Below are 22102 nucleotides of genomic sequence, written 5' to 3'. Positions count from 1 at the left end.
GGGCGATGGTCCCCCCGCGCGGCAGGCGGAGGCTCCGGAGTGGCTCCCGGATGCACGCCAGCACCCCCGGCTCCGACTCCGAGCCTTGCCCCCCCAGGTGCTCATGGGAAATGTAGTTTATCCTTCTCAGCTGTCTGTTGTAGTAGCTCCTCAGGTCGGAGAGCTCCTCCACCGCCGTCTCGGAGATGACGGAGACCTGGGAAGGAGCGCTGAGCAACGCGGGCGGCCTCCGCTGGCCGGCGCAAGAAACCGTGACATCCGAGGGTGGAGAAGGGACGTCCGCGGCCGCCGCGCAGGCGCGGGGTTTCCGTCTCCGTCTCTGAGGGGTGGTGGATTTTCTTTTGGAGTTGGGTTTGACCGGCGGCGGTGGCGTTTGTTGCCCCGTGCTGCCGTCTACATTCACTTTGACGTTAACCTCAATGTCCACACTAACTGTGTGTTCAACGTGACCGGGGCCTCTGCTTTCCTCATCTGTGTCTGTCCGTCTCTCTGTGCACTCCGCTAATTGATAGATTGGGTTAGAGTCCTTTTTCCTGGCCAAGTTCCTCTGTTCCTTCATTTGTTTGCGTTTGGATGACGGGGGGCTGTCGCTGGCCACTGTGGCGGGGTCAAAGGTCATGCTTACCTCTTTCTCATTGACCTCGACAGATGATGTTACCTCCTGGAACAAAGGACATTAAAATTTAAAAGTCAGTGGCAGGAAAGGTGGTTCATTCAAACATAACCCACACCGCCATTTGCATGCATTGCATATAGAGAAGTGGCTTGGATTTATTAACTTTGTTTACCACCCTATTTTATACTTTGGCTATCCCGAAAACAGCTGATCTACAAGCTATCGTGAGCTTGTCTATTTTTTTTTCTTTCCCCCAAAATAGGGATGCCACTGTTAACGTTAAATTAATGACAGGAGATAGTTGAGTTAAAAGGTAGGGTAAGTGATATTTTATGGTTAATAAACCAAATTTATTTTTGTTAAAGGTTATAGCACTATATTGTGATAGTAATCCTTGCTAGAGAGACTTTGTTCAGTAACGGGAGTTTCCCTGTCTCTTTCAGGTGGGTTGCCAATTTCAGACAATCTGGAGAAGACTACCCATTTTATTTATCAGCTTCGGTTTTATAAGTGTTCCAGTAAAAAAAAGAAATCTGTTTATTTCTTTGTTTCGTCACTACCAAATTCACGTGTTTATCCTATATGTCCTGTGCGAGTTCTCTTTCTTGGTTACATAAAATTGGTATCCAGACCTGAAAAAGATTTCTCTCTTAACTAAAGAGCTAGAGAGACAGGGAGACCCATGTTACTGAACAAACACTCTACTATTTCATAGTACAATCAGAATATAGAGCTATTTAACAACAACAACAAAACTATTCACTTGGCCCTACCTTCAACTTGCCAGTCAGGATTAGAACCTATACCCGATAACAATTTGGCCAAACTCTCTCTATACACCCAGTGATTGACAGAGTCATGTTAGTGTGATGCAGTGTTAGTGGACGCATGCCCTCTAATGAAAGATGAGTGTGCATACACAGAGAGCAAGGCATGATGGGACCAGGGACCGTGAGCAACAGTTATGCAAAGCTCAGGTTTGGAGCAGTGGTATGAATGAAACCATGCATCATTAGAGAATTAATGTTTTTTTGGTAAAGGAGCAATTATTCTCAATAAAGCTAATCATCATCCAGGCCCAAACAAACAGCGTAAATGGCCTAATCCATGTTTAACCACTTGAACTCCAGCTTCCATATTCTGGGCCCTCTAGGGAGGGAATATTAGCCAAAGAAATAGCAGATCTACACGCTTACAGCGCGCCACGTTGCGACGCGTTGTGAGCTTTCAGATCGTCTATCTTTGGTGAAGAGATTTGGTGTAGAGTCTGTAGAGCCAGCTCAGGTCCAGTGTACTACGTCTAGAGCAGGGGTCTTCAACAGGGGCTCCGGGACCCCTAGGGGGTCCTCAGAGTTACTACAAGGGGTCCTCCAAATCTCTGTGATAGAAACTTGTTTTTTTCCCCCTTTTTTATATTAACCACTTGAACCCTAGCGTCCATATTCTGAGAACTTTAGCCAAAAATAGCAGATCTACAAGCTCACAACGCCTCACACTGCCAGACGTTGTGAGCTTGTAGATCGGCTATTTTTGGCAAAGAGCTTTGGAAGGGGAAAAAAGCAGATTAAGTACAGTGAAAAGTCAAGTTTATTAAGTATTGACGGTTCAAGTGGTTAAATATCTGAAAACACAAATTGAATATATGAATCCAACATACACTGATGATTGTGCTGTCAAACAATGAAACAAGGAATCTATAAAAAGGTTGTGGGGATCCCTGCTTCATCTCTTCAACTAAGGGGTCCTTGGCCTGTAAACGTTTTAGACCCCTGGTCTAGAGGGTTTAAAGTTTAAACTGGGGGACTCCGGTCATCTAAGTATATAGGGTTTAAACTTTAAACCCTATATACTTAGATGACCGGAGTCCCCCAGTGGTCTATACAAGGCCACCTCCTTTTAACCCCTCTACAACCACTATCTTCTCTGAAAACATAGATCTGCTATTTTTTACTGAATGTTTTTTTTTTTTTTACTGAATGTTACGCTAGGGTTCATTTGGTTAAACAGTGTAAGTGAAGGCCCAGACAACACCATGCCAAGAACTGTAGGACGAAACAAGAGAATTGGGCGACTGTACTTTTTCCAATCTTGTCTTCCGAGTAGGGGAGGGAGGGGGAGCCCTAGGAGAGGTCTGTCTTGACCTTCTTGGCAACAGAGGACGCTCCAGAACTCTCAACTGTTCTCTTTCGCTCTTTGGCCTTTTTCTGGTCACTCACACCCGAGGCTTTAACCTGTGTGTGATTAACAACAAAGTCTTTTGTTTCTGTTTTTTATATTGTTTTTTACCTGGGACAGCCTGCCTTCTACAGAGCTGAATGGAGTAAAGGAAGCAACTAGAAAATACCAGCAGGAGGGACATCGCACGTGTTATCCACCGCAAATTTGAGGTGGAAAGCTTTCCACCTCAAGTCAGAAAATAAGTGCAGGCCATCATAGTCACGGCCCACGGTGAAGTCCTTCACCCTGTCTAGACCGGTTCAGGTCGACCAATCAGTGAACGGGGTGTAGAGCCTGTCTGTCTGATAGTAAAAACAGAGAGATGTGTTGGGACTCACGGTGGAAAGCTCTCCACCGTGAGGAATGATGTAACGTTGTAGTTTCATGACTCAAAAAGACTCGAAAAGACTACACCGCGGTGTAAAGCCTTCCACCGCGGACCCGACTATGATACGGGCTTTGGTCTCCACCGTACACTCTGATACGGGCTTTATGCCTTTTGATTTCACAAACCACACTCCCCATCGCTGTGATTCTTACCCATCCGGTACATCACTTGACAAGGCAGGCACACCGAGCATCAGTGGTGAACAGAATAGGTTATCACCCATTGCCAAAATGTACATACCGGTAGTACCTACTTGACAATGACGTGCGCGTTAGGCTAGCTATTGTCAGTGGAAACAGAATATCTAATGAAAACGATGGGTGGTTTGCTAGTGCAAAAGGCCTACAGTACAGTATGAGGTTCACAAACTTTTTAGCTCGAGACCCGTGACCCAAAGTGAAAATAGCCACTGAAAATACAAGCTCACAGACCTCCTATTTTCGGTGCCATGTCATAGTTCTGACCTCCCATTTTTTTACGACCCGACCAACTAAACTAACCTTACCGCTAACCTCAGTAAAACTAACGCTGGTGAAATGCTAACCTGCCGACGCTGGTGAATGCTAACCTGGTGAAATGCTAACCTGCCAACGCTGGTGAATGCTAACCTGGTGAATGTTAACCTGGTCAGACTATTGAGAGGTTGGACTTATGATCAGTCCCCCTATTTTCGCTATATTGTTTTTAAGAAAGAAATTATAAATCATTGGTTTTTTTTTTCAAATAATTTCACAAGAATTGTAGAAAATGGAAATATAAATATATTTACTTGCGACCCATCAAAATGAGTTTGTTACCCAATAATGGTTCCGACCCGTTCTTTGGGAACCACTGCTGTAAGTCATACAGTCATATGACTTAAGAACAAAATGGCTTCCATGGCAATACGGTCAACAGGAGACCAAAGGTGGGATAAGGAGGTCAGAGTAGACAACTAGAGTTCCCAAAAGCATCGTTACACTCTGGTCATCTTTCATGGTTACCAACAGTATAGGACCGATTTTAGATGCAATATCTCATTTTCTGTTCTTAGAAATACCTTGAACTATCTGCTAATATACACCCATTCTTGGATACCCCTCAGAATAGGGAATCTCTATTTTCCATATTCATGAAATTGCTGTGTATATCCATCTATGCAATACTGTGACTCCTTTAGTTTAACAGGACAAAAAGATGACGGTAGTGTTGTGAGTGATGCTTTTGGGAAACATGTCATCCATGTTGGAAGTACAGCCGACATCCAGAAATGAACAGGAGGACAGTTGACAAATCTGAAGAAGGAAACAAAGAAACAAAGAAAGAAATCAAATGAAAAATCACAACACAAACACACAAAGAGCTCTGTTTTTTACATGTGTAGATGTATTAAATTCATAGGTTCATAGGTATTAAAATGGGTATTAAAATATCTAAGTGAGCTACAGGGATTCATTCTACAGTCTAGTAGTTTGTTATGGTGCTAATGATCATTATCAGAGTGTGGTGGTGGATATGATATGATAGCATCTGAAAAAAAAGATTGAAAAAGGAGAATATGCAATGATGACAAATACACAATACATCACTTCAGAGTCTAACAGCTTACATGGACCAAGACTCTGTTTGGTGTAAAGGTCACAAATCAACATCTTAAAACCTTTCGACTGTTCGTGTACTGAACTGGAAGTGGTTCTCAAAGGGTAACATTTGTTAATGAGAATCAAATCAATAAATACATATTTATTTGGGGGCCTGACCTTAACGTGAAAATGTTTGAGAACCATTTGCTGCCGACTTACCTTGTTGGATTTGGAATGTGTTTGTTTTGGGGGAGGGGGACACATTTAGAAAATGCGTGAAGAGTAGACATTTTAAAGTTACGTGGAGGGAAGACACATGGACTCACACATTAGAAAAGAGGAAAACTGGTTAGAGAAAGGTTCACAAAATAGAACAGGCTGGATAGGGACAAATCACTTCACATTTCAAATACTTCACAACTTCACAACTAAGAGCACACCAAAGAATACAAAACACATTGTTGCTGTCGGGTGGAAACCGTGTACTTCCAAAAACGGTTGCTTTTCAGAAGAAAGAACCAATGCATCCAATGTAGTCATTATTTAGTCACAACCTCTAATACTTTTCATTGGTTTAATTTGTTATAAAACCATGCAATACTTGACCACTTTCATTTAAAAAACAATGATAGGTAGAAAAAATAGCAAATCTACAAGCTCACAACACGTTTGCAATGTGGCGTGTTATGAATTTGTTGATCTGCTATTCTTGCTACTATTTGCTACAACACCGGGGTTCCCCAATAGGCGGCCTGCGGGTCATTTGCAGCCCGCGGGGTGCTACTGTCTGGCCCACACCAACCCCAGTAATAATGGTGGTATAAGAGCAGCAACAACACTAGTATATCGTCGTTGTCGGGTGGAAATCTCGTATCTCCAAATTTGTACGTTCTTTCGCAAATCATACAAGGCCGTCGCACAAAAGTAGTGAAAACAGCAGATCTACAAGCACACAACGCCTCGCGGTGCGAGGCGTTGTGTGCTTGTAGATCGGCTGTTTTCACTAGTTTAAATCATTTTACAAATGATACATTTTGGACATACGTACAAGATTTTCATCCGACAAGGACGATATCTGAGCGGTCGCTGGAGTAGCGGGAACGCCGGCGTCGCCTCCCGCAATGTTGTGGCCCTCGGCTTGGTACCCTAGACATAATTCGGCCCCTGGGGAAAACTAATTGGGGAACCCTGCCGTAGTCTGACGAAATAGGGCATTCATTTACGAAAGTATCAAAAGGTTTAATGTAAGGTTTCTGCCTGACAGCAACGAAAAATAGTTTAACTTGGAAAGAGTGGAGAAGTGTCACCTGTTCTATGCTATGACAACAGTATCTGTTGATGGTGTTGTACACAAGGATGCACGATAATGAAATATCGGGCGATATCCGATAGTCGACTGTTTTTCCATGGCCATATTGACCAAAATCGATATTGCAATCTCAGATTCCACCAGTAGAGTTTGCCGTTCACCTTTTATTGGTGCAGATTTCTAAAAACAAATGTATTAGGCCTGCTGATCGTTCCAATACATACCAATAATTATCGTCTGATACGATATGATGACCGATATATACTGTATATAGTGACGGTCTTTTATTTACTGTGTGTGTGTGTGTGTGTGTGTGTGTGTGCGTGTGCGTGTGCGTGTGTGTGTGTGAGAGAGAGATACTGACCGTGGCAGATTCAGCCCCTGTCTTCCTGGTGGTCATGGTCACGGTGTGACCCTGGCTCTTGAGCAGGGGGGCTTTGCGTCCCACCTTCAGGTAGAAGTAGGTGGTGTACGGGGTGAAGCTGAAATCCTCACTGGGAACGCCATCAGAAACACAACGGGTATTCAAAATTGAGGTAAAAACTGGGGAAGTGGTTGTGCATTTAACTCATCCATTCATTCAATCCTTTATTTATACTCGAAACCCCCTTGGCTTGAGCGTTGACTGTTTTTGACACTTTATGTATACAGTATATTCTTTGTTCCCTTTTTTGGTGTGCCTTGCTCTTTTAATGTACAGTACACTGTACAATTTTTTTCCTTCTCTGTAACTTTGTAAATATCCTTAAACTGCTGTGCTATCTCCGGGCGACTGATTTTCCCCCTTGGGATAATAAAGGTATCTATACATATATCTATCTATCTATCTATCTATCTATCTATCTATCTATCTATCTATCTATGTTCTACTTGAATAGGTAAGAAAAAGGAAAATCTGCTTTTTGGATTATTTCTTTTTTGGCAAAGAAAGAGTGCATTCCTCCAACTACTTCAGATGTACTAGAGTAAAACTATATATTAAGGTTGGATATATCATTTTAAGAGCATTTATGCATTATTAACTGTTTGCGTGTGTACGACGTCACTGTTTGGGTAAACGGGGACGTACAGTACACAGCGGTGTTGATCAGTAATACCTGAAGTAACCCTGCAGCAGTAGGTGGACAATGATGGCCTCTGCCTTGAGCCGGGACATGGAGGTGGTCTGGATCATGTTCCTGCGCTTGGCGGGGCCTTTCCCCGTCCAGGCGTCCACCACCTTCAGAGGAGTCATCTTCTCATCCATGGACGCTGCCAGCTCCACGATCTGCACCACGTCCCGCGCATGCTGCGTGACGTCTACAGTGACGCATTCTGCAGCATCATTCAATAAAATACAAATAAAACAGGAACAAATAGTGACACAGTTAAAAAAAGGAAAAATGCACTACACCACAACGCATATGAATGTATGTATGTACTGTATGTACTGTATGTATGTATGTCCATCCGTCCCACACTTGGCTCACTGGCCAAGCTTCGCGGGACGCTTAATGAGACAAATTTGATTCTCTTTTTTTTTGCCACCAGACCAGGATCCATCAATAGGTCATAAAGAAGCCTCATGAAAAATGTGGCGCTTTTATCCACTTCATAGCGGTAATTTTGCCACCTGACAAGATATTTTACTAACAGTCACTTTGAAAAGTATTATGAATCATGCACTATGAATTATTTGACATTTTCACCCCAAAGGTTAATCAATTCTTCAGGGAAGTCTTGATCATTCCCACCCCAAAAGATGTAAAAAAAAAAAAAAAAAAAAAAAAAAAAAAAAGAAGAGATACTTTTAATGAGAGAGTGGCTAGCCGCTAGCAATAGCATTTTCATTTTCATTTAAATGTTCCCAAAATTCAAGGCCAAAAAAACAATTAAATCGATTAATTACTGTTAGGTGACAATTAATCATTGCAATCGTGACAGCCGTAGACACACACATCACGTGCACACCTTTTCCATGACGGCAAGCGTCACACATGTTGTTACAGCCCTCATCGTCCCACACCTCGTCAAAATGAACTGCCATGAGGGACCGCCGACACCTTCAACACAAGTCAAGAGAGACACAGACACTCACATATTATGTGTGTACAAGTGTGTGTGTGTGTGTGTGTGTGTGTGTGTGTGTGTGTGTGTGTGTGTGTGTGTGTGTGTGTGTGTGTGTGTGTGTGTGTCTGTCTGTCTGTCTGTCTGTCTGTCTGTCTGTCTGTCTGTCTTTCTGTCTGTCTGTAAAACAAAACAAACATGAACGTTTTTTTAGAGCAATGGTTATACAGTAATTAGTAAAAGCTTTCGATCGTTAAGATGATGCATGATCTAGGTTTAGGGTTAGGGGTTAGAAATGGCAACAACAAAAAAGCTTTCAAGTGAAAAATTGCTCTTGACGCCCCATGGACAGTAACGTGTGTGCTTGTGCGTGTATTGTATGCTACCTGTCGACGTTCTGGCAGTAGTCGACCATCTGGAGCAGCTTCTTCTGGCCCACGTTCTCCATCACCACCATGGTGCTGATCCTGAAGATGTCAGCGAACCCGAAGTAGACGATGCAGTCGGCGGGACGATCGTCTCTGCCTGGACACCCGGCGGGACAGGTCAGAGACAGAGAGAGAGAGAGAGAGAGAGAGAGAGATATAGGAAACCAGATACATCCACACTCGCAATAAAGGAAGGCCTCAGACATGTAGCAAGTCTAATTTACACTTAGTCGTATGACAGTGTGTGTCCTGCAGCAAAAACAGTCGATGTGCAAGCTCATGACGCATCGTTACAGAACATACTGCATACGTAATTGCATATTAAAGTCTTACAATTTAGGCATTTAGCAGACACTCTTAATCCAGGGCAACTTACACAGTAAGCAAAGAAAACACAAGTTAATACATCAAATGCACAAGAAATAGTAATCTAGGATCATAGGTAAACCAGGAACCTATCATCAGTCTAAACAGTATAATATCAAAAGAATCTATAGAACTATACACACAAAGATCCAGTAGAAGCAACAAAAAAATACTTCTTAGCAATAATGTGTTTCTACCTGCCCGTCCACTCTCCTGGTAGTAGTTCTCTATGGATTTGCTGATGGTGTGGTGGATGACAAACCTCACGTCAGGCTTGTCGATGCCCATGCCGAACGCCACCGTGGCGACCACCACCTGATGTAAAAACACAAACAGAGATATGCGAATAACAGGGGGACACACTGACATGCGTACGCACGTACAGAGATTTCACACATTTATTGTAAGATAACCCTGGTGTGAGAAGGGTCACAATTATTACATAATTGTCTAATCGCAGTTATTTGACATAATCGCAATTATTTGACATAATCGCAGTTATTTTGTCATAATTGTCATAATCGTTTACATGTTGAAAAATGTACATATTTTCAAACATTTTCAAAAATAGTGGAAATAGCTAACCTGACTGCGCCAGATGATGGCAGCAGTGCGTATGCCTGGCTGCATACCGCTCTGCTTACCATCATCTGGGATCGCTCGGGCTAAGGGGCGGGCCATTTTTTCAAATTCTTTAGCAGGTGATTGGATGGGGCCGTCTCTCTATCACAGTCTGGGAGTGCCAACTCCAACCACTCATATTGGCCTGTCTGCATGACGTTACACCCAGAATCCGCCTCCTGGGTTTCCACGTGGTCTGGAATCAGACTCTATTGGCTCAGAGCCGCTCAGAGCCCGCCCGTAGCTGCCGCTGATTCGTCCGGCCCGGGACTTTACGAGTGTTATCAACTCCCCCGGAGAGATCTCAGATGGTAAAGTAGGGCGGTACGCACTACTGCCACCATCTGGCGCAGTCAGTTTAGGAAATAGCAGATCTACAAGCTCACAACGCGTCGCAATGTGATGCGTTGTGAGCTAGAATATCTGCTATTTCCACTGTCAATGTTATTTTTCAACTGTTAAGTTGTCAAATATGTACAGGTAAGTAATTTCTTTGTATATTTAGGTTATGTATCATATCTCCCATGTGCAACTTCAAAGCCTACAAGCCAAACAGAAATGTAATCGTTAATCGCAATTATTTGAGTGACAATTAATCGTCATGTAAAATGTCATAATCGCGACTGCCCTAGGTGTGAGAGAGTACTTTGATCTTGTTGGAGGTCCATTTGCGGTGAACGCGTGACTTGTCTTCAGGTAGCATGTTGCCGTGATACGGATAAGCCAGGATGCCCCGTTTCTGAAGGTCTGAAGACACCACCTCCGCATCCTTCTGGGAGAACACGTACACGATGCCTGCCACCATGAAAGAAAGGCGTGATTCACAAAACATCAACAACAAGAATAAAAACCAACACAGCTTTTAGGATGTTTTTTTTTTTGCACTACATTTTTATCCCATGATTTTTGTTCTTCAACTGGGGTCAATTGTCTAATGTAAACCTGGGCACTACAATCCCTCTGCCGACCTGGGGAATAACGGACTGACCTCATGCTTCCTTCTATGCATGAGGAGTCCAAGCCGCTTCTTTTCACCTGACACGGGGGAGTTTCCCCGATTGGACGTAGCGTGTGGAAGGAACACGATATTCTAACGAGTTCCTTTCCCCTCCATCAGGCACCCCGGCTGGCCAGGGGGAGGCAGTATAGAGACCAGGATTACTGCATGTTTTTTGTGAGGGTACCTACCCTAGGGCACACGGGGAGAACATGCAAACTCCACACAGAAATGCCCTTTTGCCAACCCCACCAAGGTTATGGGCACTGATGACATGGAGGAGAGAAAACTCCCTCAGTGTCCCCAGTGGGAATCGAACCCAGGACCTTGTAGCTGTGAGGCGACAGCGCCTCCGACCTTTAGGAGGCATTTTTATATGACTGTGTGACGCACAACAAAACATTGGATGAAATATGGCATTGTGTAAATAAAGTATATAGATTTATAAGATACATTGGAAAGGAGCCACAGTACCTGACTGGTCCTTGTATCGATTCATGATCAGTGAGGAGATGTCGCTAATGGCCACATCGCTGTTGGAATCTTTTTGTCGAACCTGAGAAACAAACAAATCTGTGTTCAGTATCAGACAGGTTGTATTTTTTAGCACACATAGCTTCGTTTGAAAGCTGTGTGTGTGTGTGTGTGTGTGACTGTGTGTGTGTGTGTGTGTGTGTGTGTGTGTGTGTGTGTGTGTGTGTGTGTGTGTGTGTGTGTGTGTGTGTGTGCGCGCACGCACGTGTGCGTGGCGATGGGGCGGGTCGCGTGAGCATATGCGGGTCACGTGAGCGTATATAAGAATTTGGGGGAGTCCTTGACCCCTTGGCATGAAAATGTTTGAGAACTGGTTCCGGGGACTCCCAGATCCACTTGAGAGCATTCTAGAGGGTCCCCAGCTAAATTATTGATAGTTTGATAGACCGAATGGACCCAGATCTGTAACTCAGAGAGCGTACGAATGTAACCAAATGGACCTGTGGGTCCATTTAGTTACATTTGTAAGCTCAGAGAGATTTTGGGGTCTGTGGCCTAATGAATTCTAATCTGGGGGTCCTTTATGTAAAATGTGTTTACAAACATTGTTTTGTTAATTTAAACACCAGTATTTTCAGCATTGTTTTTATCTATACTTAGAAGTTTACTATCAGAACCGTCACAGCTTGTCTGTACCTGTCCGTCCATCCGGATGGGTTACTCCTGACACATCACTGTGACATCACAGGCGACATCACAAGTGACATCACAGTGATGTCAGATACTCAGAGCAGAGATCTCCATATATGGGCATAAACAGGTGACATCACAGTGTTAGGGTTCTCCATATATGGGCATAAAAGGGATTGTATCCCAGATGATACCCGGTTAGGAGAACCACACTATGATCTCCATAAATGGGCATAAAAGGGATTGTATCCCAGATGATTATCCTGCGGATATTGGCAGTGAGGGGAAGCGCTTCCAGAAGGTCAACGATGCCAAGGGCCACCAGGGCCGCAGGACTGTGGACAAGGACTTGCAGCGCATGCACGCTACACTGGAGCGTGAAAACCAACAGGCCTGATGGAAAATGCCACGTTTGTTTGTCTGTGCCTTTCTGTCTGTCTGTGTCTGTGGGGTGCCACATTTGGAGCCAAACTACTGTGTGTGTGTCTCTCTCTCAATATGTGGAGCTGACTACCATCACCTGGATCTCCATCTCCATATATGTAAAAGTCCATATACAGTATGGGTATTCCCCAGAATCCCTTTTATGTCCATATATGGAGATCCCTGATGTCATCGATATACATAACCGGCCAGATTGCCAAGACATGGCGTGACCTCACCCTTTAGGGCGAGGTCGCTTTTCACCCTGAGTCGTCTTACTGGTACTAGTAAAGGTAAATTCAGGTTCTAAGTAAAATCTCTGCATATCAATTCATAAATAAGGTGAATCAACTAACGATTAATGAATGAGGAATTAATGAAGGAGGTGCTCTTATTGGGCCCCTCATTGATTACGGAGTCCTTGTCTGGTATCGCGACGCCCCAGCTGCCTTAAAGTTAAAGCTCCAAACAGCCCAGAACAAACTAATTAGGGTTGTGCTTGGTCTTCCACCTCAGACCCACCTTACCGATCATCACCACGAAAGCGTGGGGTGGCTCAAAGTAGCTGACAGAGTACAGCATCTTGCAATGGGCCTGGTGTACAAGATTCACTACACCTCCAAGATACCCATGTACCTGGCAAACTACTTCTTAAAGGTCAAGGATGTTCACGATCACAACACCAGAGGCAGCTCCACTAATCATCATCAAGGTAGATTTAACACTAAACAAGGCTCTAACTCGTTCTCCTGCAATACCATCAACATGTGGAACGCCCTTCCACAAGCCTTAAAGGAGAGCAAATCCCTAGCCTCCTTCAAAATTGGTATGAAAAGTCACCTTCAGACAGCTGCTACCCGTGACTTGTAAAAAGACTAAGCCCCCATGCTCTCTCTGTACCAGTGATTTGTACTGTCATGAAACTGTACTTTTTTCTATTGCAAACTTCTAATACATTCTTCAATCAATCAATGAAACGATAATTTGCATTCCTAGTTTAGACAGTACAGTGAGTAGACCACAGTGTGTTTCGTGTGCATCGCAGTCAAAGTGTCAAGACAGGTGCGGTGTTAGTGTGTTGACTGCGGTCGCAGCCACAGCAGAGCCCACCTCGTAGTAGAGGTTGGTGCGGTTGAAGGAGGCGGTGATGGTGATTGGCTGAGGCACACACAGGATCTTCTGGCAGTCCTTCAGCACGCTGCTGGTGGCCGTGGCCGTCAGCCCCAGCAACGGCACGTTGGGGAACTGCCTCTTCAGGATGCCCAGCAGTTTATAGTCTGGACAAGGAGAGAGAATCAACACGTCTATGGACAAACCTATTCTGAGAAACCATAACCAGCCATTTCTCTTTTAGGAATTGAGCCAATGGCATAGAACAAAGACTAGCTTTATCCAGATACAGAGCTTTTCTGGACAAGAATTTGGTTCTGCAGTTCACCGTGCACATGGCCTTTATAGTGCCATAGTTTCACGTCCCAGGCTCCAATCTTACATGCAGCCAAGGTAGCTGTTATCGACCTAGACGTCTTGATAAAACATACATTCTTACAGGTAGCAACAGCTAAGACATCTTAGTTAGCACTAGAGACGATGACTCTTTTTGTTACATTTTCATCACATTTTCTTTTGAAAAATACAATGGGCCCACAGACTGTTATAACTGTGTTTGAGAAAGTTGCTGGTTGATGTCTTGCATGGTTGCCTCTGCCGTCGGTGTGTGAATTGGTGAAAGTAAAGCTCATTGTGAGATATTTTGCATAAAGGTGCTATATAAATGCATTTATTTTAAACCCATATTTTTCATTATAAATATCAAACATTCAACTACATAATAATTCCCCCATATTGATTGTGGGAGAATCTATAATAAAATGTATACTGTACCAGGTCTAAAGTCATGGCCCCACTGGCTGCAGCAGTGCACCTCGTCCACAGCGATGCGACTCAGGCGGTTTGCATTGTAGGCCTTCTCCAGCCGGGACATGAGCATCTTGCTCTTGGCTACCTTCTCTGGAGTCACGTACACCAGCTTGAAAGGAGCCTTCGTGTCGGTCATTCCATTCAGGACCATCTTAGCGTGTTCCTGGAACGACACCAAAAGTGTTTCATCTCTCTCTTCCAGTGAAAATCTCAAAAACAGAAGATCAGACAAAGTCCACGCTGACTGTGTGTGTCCTGTATCTTGACTGGGAAATCTTAAAAGATTATGGACATAAAACAACTTTGGACCAGAGAGTGTGTGTACTGGATCCTAATAATAACTACACCATAAAAGGCAAACAAGGAAGCTTTGAATTTGGGTGCCAGACAGCCAGAGCCAAGAACAGAGACATTTAAAATCTGGAGGAGGAGCAAAAAGTGTGTTTTTAATAAAGTTCTAAATGGCGGTAAATTCTGTCAATGAAATAAAGGAGGTCCAGATGAAATAAACTAAAGGATCAGGGTATAATATGGCTGGGGTCATGGCTGTGAAAAGTTACCTTGCTGCTAGAAGCATTGAGAGTGACGGCTGACACATCAATGGATGTTAGATACATGAGCTGGTCCTCCATCAGCGACACCAAGGGAGTGACAACCAAAGTAAATCCTGAAACACACACACACACACACACACACACACACACACACACACACACACACACACACACACACACACACACACACACACACACACACACACACACACACACACACACACACACACACACACACACACACACACACACACACACACACACACACACACACACACACACACACACACACACACACACACACACAGTGTGACACACTGTTTCCCAAACAGTGGGTCGGAACCCATGTGTGGGTCGCAAACACATTTTCATGGGTCACAAGTAAATATCCCTTTATTTTTTGTTTCCACAACTTTGTTTACAATTATTATTTCAAAACATAAAAATATATATACCGTATTTTCCGGACTATAAGGCGCACTTAAAAGCCTTTAATTTTCTCAAAAAACTACAGTGTGCCTTATAGTACAGTGCGCCTTATATATGGATCATTCATTGACATTGACATTCCCTTTAGCACAGCTCCATCTGTTGGATGCATAACGCAACGGTAGTGTCTATTATGTGCGCCTTATAGTCAGGTGCGCCTTATATATGAAAACAGTTTGAAAATAGACCATTCATTAACAGTGCGCCTTATAGTCAGGTGCGCCTTATAGTCCAGAAAATACTGTATATAATATATATATATATAATATATATATATATATATATTATATATTTATCTTGAGCTAAAAAGTTTGGGAACCACAGTTTTCAAATGCTGAAAAATAGCCAATTGGCAAGTTTATAACACATTACAGCAAGTTTTTGTGTGATTGGAACTTTTTTACAATAACCACTTGAACCCTAGCATCTATTGTGAGGGGAACATTAGATGAAAATAGCAGAGGTGCGAGACTTGGTCTGAAAATACACATTAACATGAATCCAACATATTAATAGAAAAGTTAAGTCTAAGGAGTCATGTATGAAATTAAGTTTCAATTGCAACACAAGTTTATACAATATGTAGTAAGTGGGGGTCCCTGCTTCATCTGTCTCTCAGCTAAGGGGTCCTTGGCCTGAAAAACGTTGAAGGCCCCTGCATTACAGTATGAGCTTGCAAGCTCAACTACTTTCGTTGTGTGACACCGTCACATGGTTAAAGTGGTTAAAGTAAGCCTATACATTTCGGCAGAACAAACATGATAACTCATTGAAGTGTGAAAGTGGTGTGTGAGTGCATTAACGACGGCAGGAGGCATTACATCGAAGATGAATTGTAAACTGTTGTAAAAGCTATTTTCGACTACAAAGGGTAGCCCAGAACCTTCACTGACATGAAACTTTCCAGAGGCCCTGACGTTCTGTGATGGTTTTATCTATTATTAGACCTGTTAAACCTACAGTATACATACGTTATAAGTACTGTACTTGAGTACAATTTGGAGGTATTTGTAATTTACTTGAGTATTTCTAATTTCCAATACTTTCACTTCTACTCCACTACATCTCAGAGGCAAATATTGGCAAACTTTAGTTACTACTAGTTACTTAGTCTTAGTAGATTTGGATTATTACAAAACATTACGTCTTAGTAGATTATATCACAAAACATTAGTAACCACTTCAGCCCTATATACATTTCGGTCATTTGAAAATAGCCGATCTACTGTACAAGCTGTACAAAGATTTTTATACATTTGAAAACTTGTGAAACAGGACATTCTGTAGAATGAGTACTTTCTACTTTTGTACTTTAACTATATTTTGATACCAACATTTTTTTAAAAACTTTTACGCAAGTACAGTTTGAATTCCGGCCTTTTACTTGTAACAGTGTATTTTTACATTGCTTACTTTTACTTTTACTTAACCGTTTTAGTGCCAGCCCCTAGAGGACGCCAAAGAATGCCAGGGTTTGTCCCATAGGCGAGCGTATTAGCATCCGGGGACTCACGTTGCAGTGACGCGCGTGCTCACGTTCGTGCACGTCATGGAAAGGTCCCGGATGAAAATGGCTACAGAATAGCTATTAGCATTTTGTCATTTAAAAGATAATTTTTAGGCGATTTCGCCGTAAATAAACCTCATCCCTAAAAACACAATCCAGAGATATGGGCCTCCAAAGATGTGGTTTTTCATTGGATTCAGCGGCGATTCGCGGCAACGTTCGCGGCTAACGGCCGGCCGGGGGGCTCCCGGATTTCGATCACTGGCTTGAAAATTTAGGCCCAGGCTTCAGAAGGCCTCGGATCATTTTATTCATTGCATTAAAAAAGCCGAACATGTTCGGGATAGGCACACTGGACTACGTTCCGGAAGCGGCGCTGAACATTCAGTGAACATTGGGGGGCTCAAAAATGTATTTTAAACCATTTTTAATGGAATATATCGTCGGACCATGTAAAATGGCTAGCTGGCTAGCGTAGGACGAGCCAGGACCACCCACGACTCTACAAGCAGCTCAGGGTAAGTCAATTAATAAAAAGAAAATTGTATTGGATTGAAATAAAGCCGAACATGTTCGGGATAGGCACAGAATGAGTTAAGTAAAACCTTTGAGTCGTTTTTCCACCACTGGAACAGAGCCATACATGTACAGTACCCAGTGAGCAGTTCACAGTGGAACAGAGCCATAAATGTACAGTACGCTGTGAGCATTTCACAGTGGAACAGAGCCATAAATGTACAGTACCCTGTGAGCATTTCACAGTGGAACAGAGCCATAAATGTACAGTACCCTGTGAGCAGTTCACAGTGGAACAGAGCCATACATGTACAGTACCCGGTGAGCATTTCACAGTGGAACAGAGCCATAAATGTACAGTACCCAGTGAGCAGTTCACAGTGGAACAGAGCCATACATGTACAGTACCCGGTGAGCAGACAGCAGGCAGTTGGTAACAGAGGCTCTTCCCTCGTCCGGTGGGCATGACGAGGAACAGGTCCCTGCCGTCCATGCTCAGGTTGATGGCCCGCAGCTGGAGAGGGCGGAACTTGGACAGCTGGAAGGAATCCTTCAGATGCTGTTCCACGTCCTTGGACCAAGCAAAGTCTACACAGCGTAAAGTAGAATTACAACGTTCAAAATAAAAGTACAGAAGGGCTTATTATGACATTCACGGACCAAAGATTCAGTCAAGTCCAGGGGTCGGAACGGTTAATCAAACTGATCGATTATAGAAATAATATGTCATAGAATTTAATACAGTTATCAATTAATAATTGGTCTCTATTTTGGGCAAGTCGTTAAAGGTGAAAAGTTGCAAAAAGAAATGTTTTGACTATACAGATTAATACATTACAGTCGTGATGCCCTGCCATGTGTTGGTTTGCCATTCTTTTTTCTTTTCTTTTATTCAAGTTTTTAGGGCTTTTTCAGAGCCTTTATTTGGCCAGCTAGAACATCAAATGAAATGTATTATCAGTTATTATATTAGTTATTAAATTAGTCATGAAATTAAAAACTGTCATGAAAGCGGGCATTGTGGGCATGGTATTTGTGACTCTACGAGTAGAAGAGGTCTGGCCAAACATGCCATTATGTTAGTGTTAGGATTTAAATACCCAGCTTCAGCACTTGGTATAGCATGTGATTCTACAAAAAAGCGACACACAAAAAAACCTGAATCCCTGGCTCAAAATATTTTCTGATGGGGGTCCATGACCAAATAAATATAGATTTGGGGGTCCATGACATAAAAAGGTTGTAGATAGAAATTCCATGAATAAATATGAAAACAAATCAAAGACATTCCATAAATTACAAAACAAATGCTTAAGAAGTAGTGAAAATAGCCGATCTACAAGCTCACAACATGTCACGTTGTGAGCTTGTTGATCTACTGTTTTCACTAGTCTGGGGCCAGACTCCCTGGTAAACATCCTATTTCTCTTTTGGGTCTGTTCTTTGTATGTGATGTGATTCTACAACTGGTGCCTGCAGAACAGTGAAACAATGCTTTATATTACCAGGATTATCATAGCGTTTCATCTCTTGCTTGGTCAACGCCGGCTCGGCTCCAGATGACTTTGATGATGATGAAGATGAAGATGAGGAGGAGGCAGACCCTGAGGGCTGGGCAGCATCACAGGCCTCCTCCAGCCTGCGCAGAAGCCTCTTCCTGCGGGCGTTCAGTTCAGCCTGCTTCTCCAGGAGCTCTGCGATCTCGATCTCCACAACTTGGAGATCCGCCTCCACCGAGTCCAGCTCTGCCTGCACGTCTAAAGTGGCAACACATTGTGTTAACATTTATAGATAGCAATGCCATGAATACTCACGTGATGACACGACTGTCGCTCGACAGAAAACAATGCGTTCTTAACTGTACTCACTGTATTTTGGTGTTTTCATTGTTTGTTTTGGTAGCCCAAAAACGCCCCCGTGTACAAAAAACGGACAAACAGTGAATACTGTACACCGATAGGCAATGTGTTTCTGCAGGTAAAGTGGCGGTTAACTACTTGTGAAGAGGGAAATGATTGGTAAACACTATATATATATTTATTGTTTTGAACACAGGGCAATATTACAGTACTGTATATACCATATATCATTGATTGATTGATTGAAGAATTTATTAGCAGTTTGCAATAGAAAAAAGTACAGTTTCATGACAGTACAGATCACTGGTACAAGGTCAACTAAAAGGAGATCCAAGAAAGCCGAGGCTTATTTCCACAGGAACCACACTTTAAGTATCTCATATAACATTGAGAGGCAGACGGATAGAACATAGTACTTTATCTAGGATAATATCAGTTTCAAAAACATAACATCAAATACAAAGGCAGAAAAAAAAGAAAAAGAGGGGGAGCATGGGGGCTTAGTCTATTTACAAGTCACGGGTAGCAGCTGTCTGAAGGTGATTTTTCATACGAATTTTGAAGGAGGCTAGGGATTTGCTCTCCTTTAAGGCTTGTGGAAGGGCGTTCCACATGTTGATGGTATAGCAGGAGAACGAGTTAGAGCCTTGTTTAGTGTTAAATCTACGTTGATGATGATTAGTGGAGCTACCTCTGGTGTTGTGATCGTGAACATCCTTGACCTTTAAGAAGTAGTCATTTATGAGTTCTATTATGAGTTATGAGTTCTATTTTTATACTACTAGCGGTCTAACATCAACAAAGGCACAGTATGTGAGTGTGACTGATAACTAAGACAGCACATAACGGGTCTAGTAGCCCAGTTCTATTTAACCACCTGCGCTCCATCTCTTTCTCTTTGCTCTCAATCTACCTCTGTGCTCCCCCATCCTCACGGAATACTACAAAATGATGGAGCACACACAGAGAAAACATATTATATTTAACTCGATGCTCTACACCTGTAAGACTGTGATGTGCCAAATAAAATTGATTCCTATTATACGAGTAGTGTCCTAAGTCGGGCTTGAGGCGGCGAGGGTGGTCCCTGGAGCTCTGGTGGTTCCAGGGACCCCCTGGGCAGGCTTCCCCTGCCCCTGCCTTGTACTGTAAAATGTAGATCGGCTATTTTCACAATTTCTGTCTCTAATATTTGACAATTTGGCCAATGTTTAATTTGTCATTTTAGAGGTATTAAAATGTCCTTAAATTGTCACTTAAGAAATGTGCAGATACCCTCTATATACACTTAAACTTTATATTGGTTTGTTTACTGTTGAGTGAGAAATCAATGTTGCACATTAAGTTAATCATCTGGGGACCCCCCAAAATAATTTGGGGACCCCCCTGGGGGTCAAGACCCACAGGTTGAGAACCACTGCTCCAGGGTTGGTAATGTGATTACTATGGGACCCAGAACAGACAGGAGGTTGTCTGACACCTCCGCAGGTACTTATCCCCTGTGGCTCACAGGTCCACAGCTAATGATCACTTTCTTCCCTCATCCACTCTCTCATGCACACCCCTGCCTCCTCTGGGGTATATGAGCAGTGTACAAGTAATAATGTTGTGCCTGTCCTTATGAATCGACTAGTCGTCACACACAAAATGCATTTCAGTTATACGTTTACTATTTAGACGGGACAAAGAATGCCACACAATATTTAGCAAGAATGCAAATTTCCATCCTTAGTCCCCATACAGAAAACAACAAACATTACGAAAAAAAGAGCACATATATAAACGTTAATAAAAGGTAGGCTACTACTACAAACAACAATATACATTTAGGAGAGATTGGCTTGAGCTAAACTTACCATTACTGCTGTCACCATCCATATTTCAGACAGGTTCACCAAGGCACCTTGCAGAACACAATCATAGCAGATGTTGGTGGTTCTCTGCAGAAAAACGTTTCAATCATATCATTTATATTACATACGTTTATGAGTTCAAGAATAGGTTTCTTCTTTGTTATATGTCAACTCAACGTAGGTGCTTATAATCTATTTGGCGATCATGCTTCATTCATTTTATACACGGGGAAGAGCTATAAAGCTAGCACGTTTTGGGATATTGTAAGCAAACTTACAAAAAAGGCAATAATTGAATCATGCATGCTCTTTATTAGCCCTGAAAATGAGGGCTAGCTCTTTATATGGACGGAAATGGAAGCAAGAAAATATTACAATAAATACATCACCTTTCAGCTCAGAGTTCTCTTCACTCTCCTTTTCAGTATCTCTCTGGTGAAGTCTCTTCTTGTTTATCCAGACCTAAACAGGGGTTGCTAGACAGCAGCACTGTGAGCACACACCCGGCAGAGTGAATGGATATCGCGAGATTATCAAAAAGAACTGATCCGCAAACTAACAGCGCGTCGAACGCCTGCTTACATGACACGTTGTTATGTTTGTAGATCAGTTCTTTTTGGGACGCGGCGCCTACTGAGGCTTACGTCGGGAGACATTCAAGAAACACAGAGATGTTTCCTAATTAAGTGCATGATAACTTGTACATCCTGAAGAGATGCGTTCTCAACAGGAGTTTATGGCTCATAACTTGTCGTTTACTTTATTTGATTTTATTTGATTTTAATATCACGTTATTCGTGTGTTGGGGAGGAGGGAAATGGATAGAATACGTTAAACATTTTTGTGTTTAGTGTTTTGCTATTTGCTCTCTTTTTAAGTAGAACGATATTAAACGGGGATGATGACAATAGAAGGAAGCAGCGCAGTGCAAAATAAGTATCCATAAGTCTAGATTTTGTCATTCTAATTTCTCATTTATGGTATTTGAGAATGAAGCCAAGCACAAGTAGTACATTCAAACAATTCGTGACTCAAAAAATAAGAAGGCTGAAAAGACTATTCTTTGTGTGATCACATTTAAAATTTTTTCTATTGATAACTTTGTCGTTTGTGTTTGTGTTCTGTTCTGTACTGTACTGCCTGCACTGTCTGTTTTGTAGACTATTGTCCTGTATCTGTATGTGTGTCATGACTTTTGAATAAAGATTTATAAGCAACTTGAAAAGTCACTGTGTAGTTTTTAACAGTAGCTGTATTGAACAAAACC

The 22102-nt window shown here is 42.6% G+C and overlaps 1 protein-coding gene across 1 annotated transcript; it reads right to left on the bottom strand.

Annotated features, from left to right (window-relative positions):
* Nucleotides 1-530: 530 nt before the first annotated feature.
* Nucleotides 531-21292, bottom strand: recql (RecQ helicase-like). Its single transcript, XM_080754580.1, has 16 exons — nt 21225-21292; nt 20839-20922; nt 18629-18880; nt 17532-17711; nt 14618-14724; nt 14022-14220; nt 13248-13414; nt 11025-11106; nt 10200-10348; nt 9130-9247; nt 8525-8663; nt 8043-8134; nt 7190-7406; nt 6457-6586; nt 2694-2847; nt 531-661 (listed from the first exon to the last, which is right to left on the bottom strand). Exons 2-15 carry the CDS (start codon nt 20858-20860, stop codon nt 2737-2739), a joined length of 1965 nt encoding a protein of 654 aa, XP_080610706.1. The 5' UTR covers nt 20861-20922; nt 21225-21292; the 3' UTR covers nt 531-661; nt 2694-2736.
* Between the last annotated feature and the right edge of the window lie 810 nt (nt 21293-22102).

Source organism: Nannobrachium achirus (genome assembly GCF_963921795.1).
Source record: "Nannobrachium achirus genome assembly, chromosome: 23".
Lineage (NCBI taxonomy): Eukaryota > Metazoa > Chordata > Actinopteri > Myctophiformes > Myctophidae > Nannobrachium > Nannobrachium achirus.
This window is presented reverse-complemented; position numbering and strand designations above follow the sequence as displayed.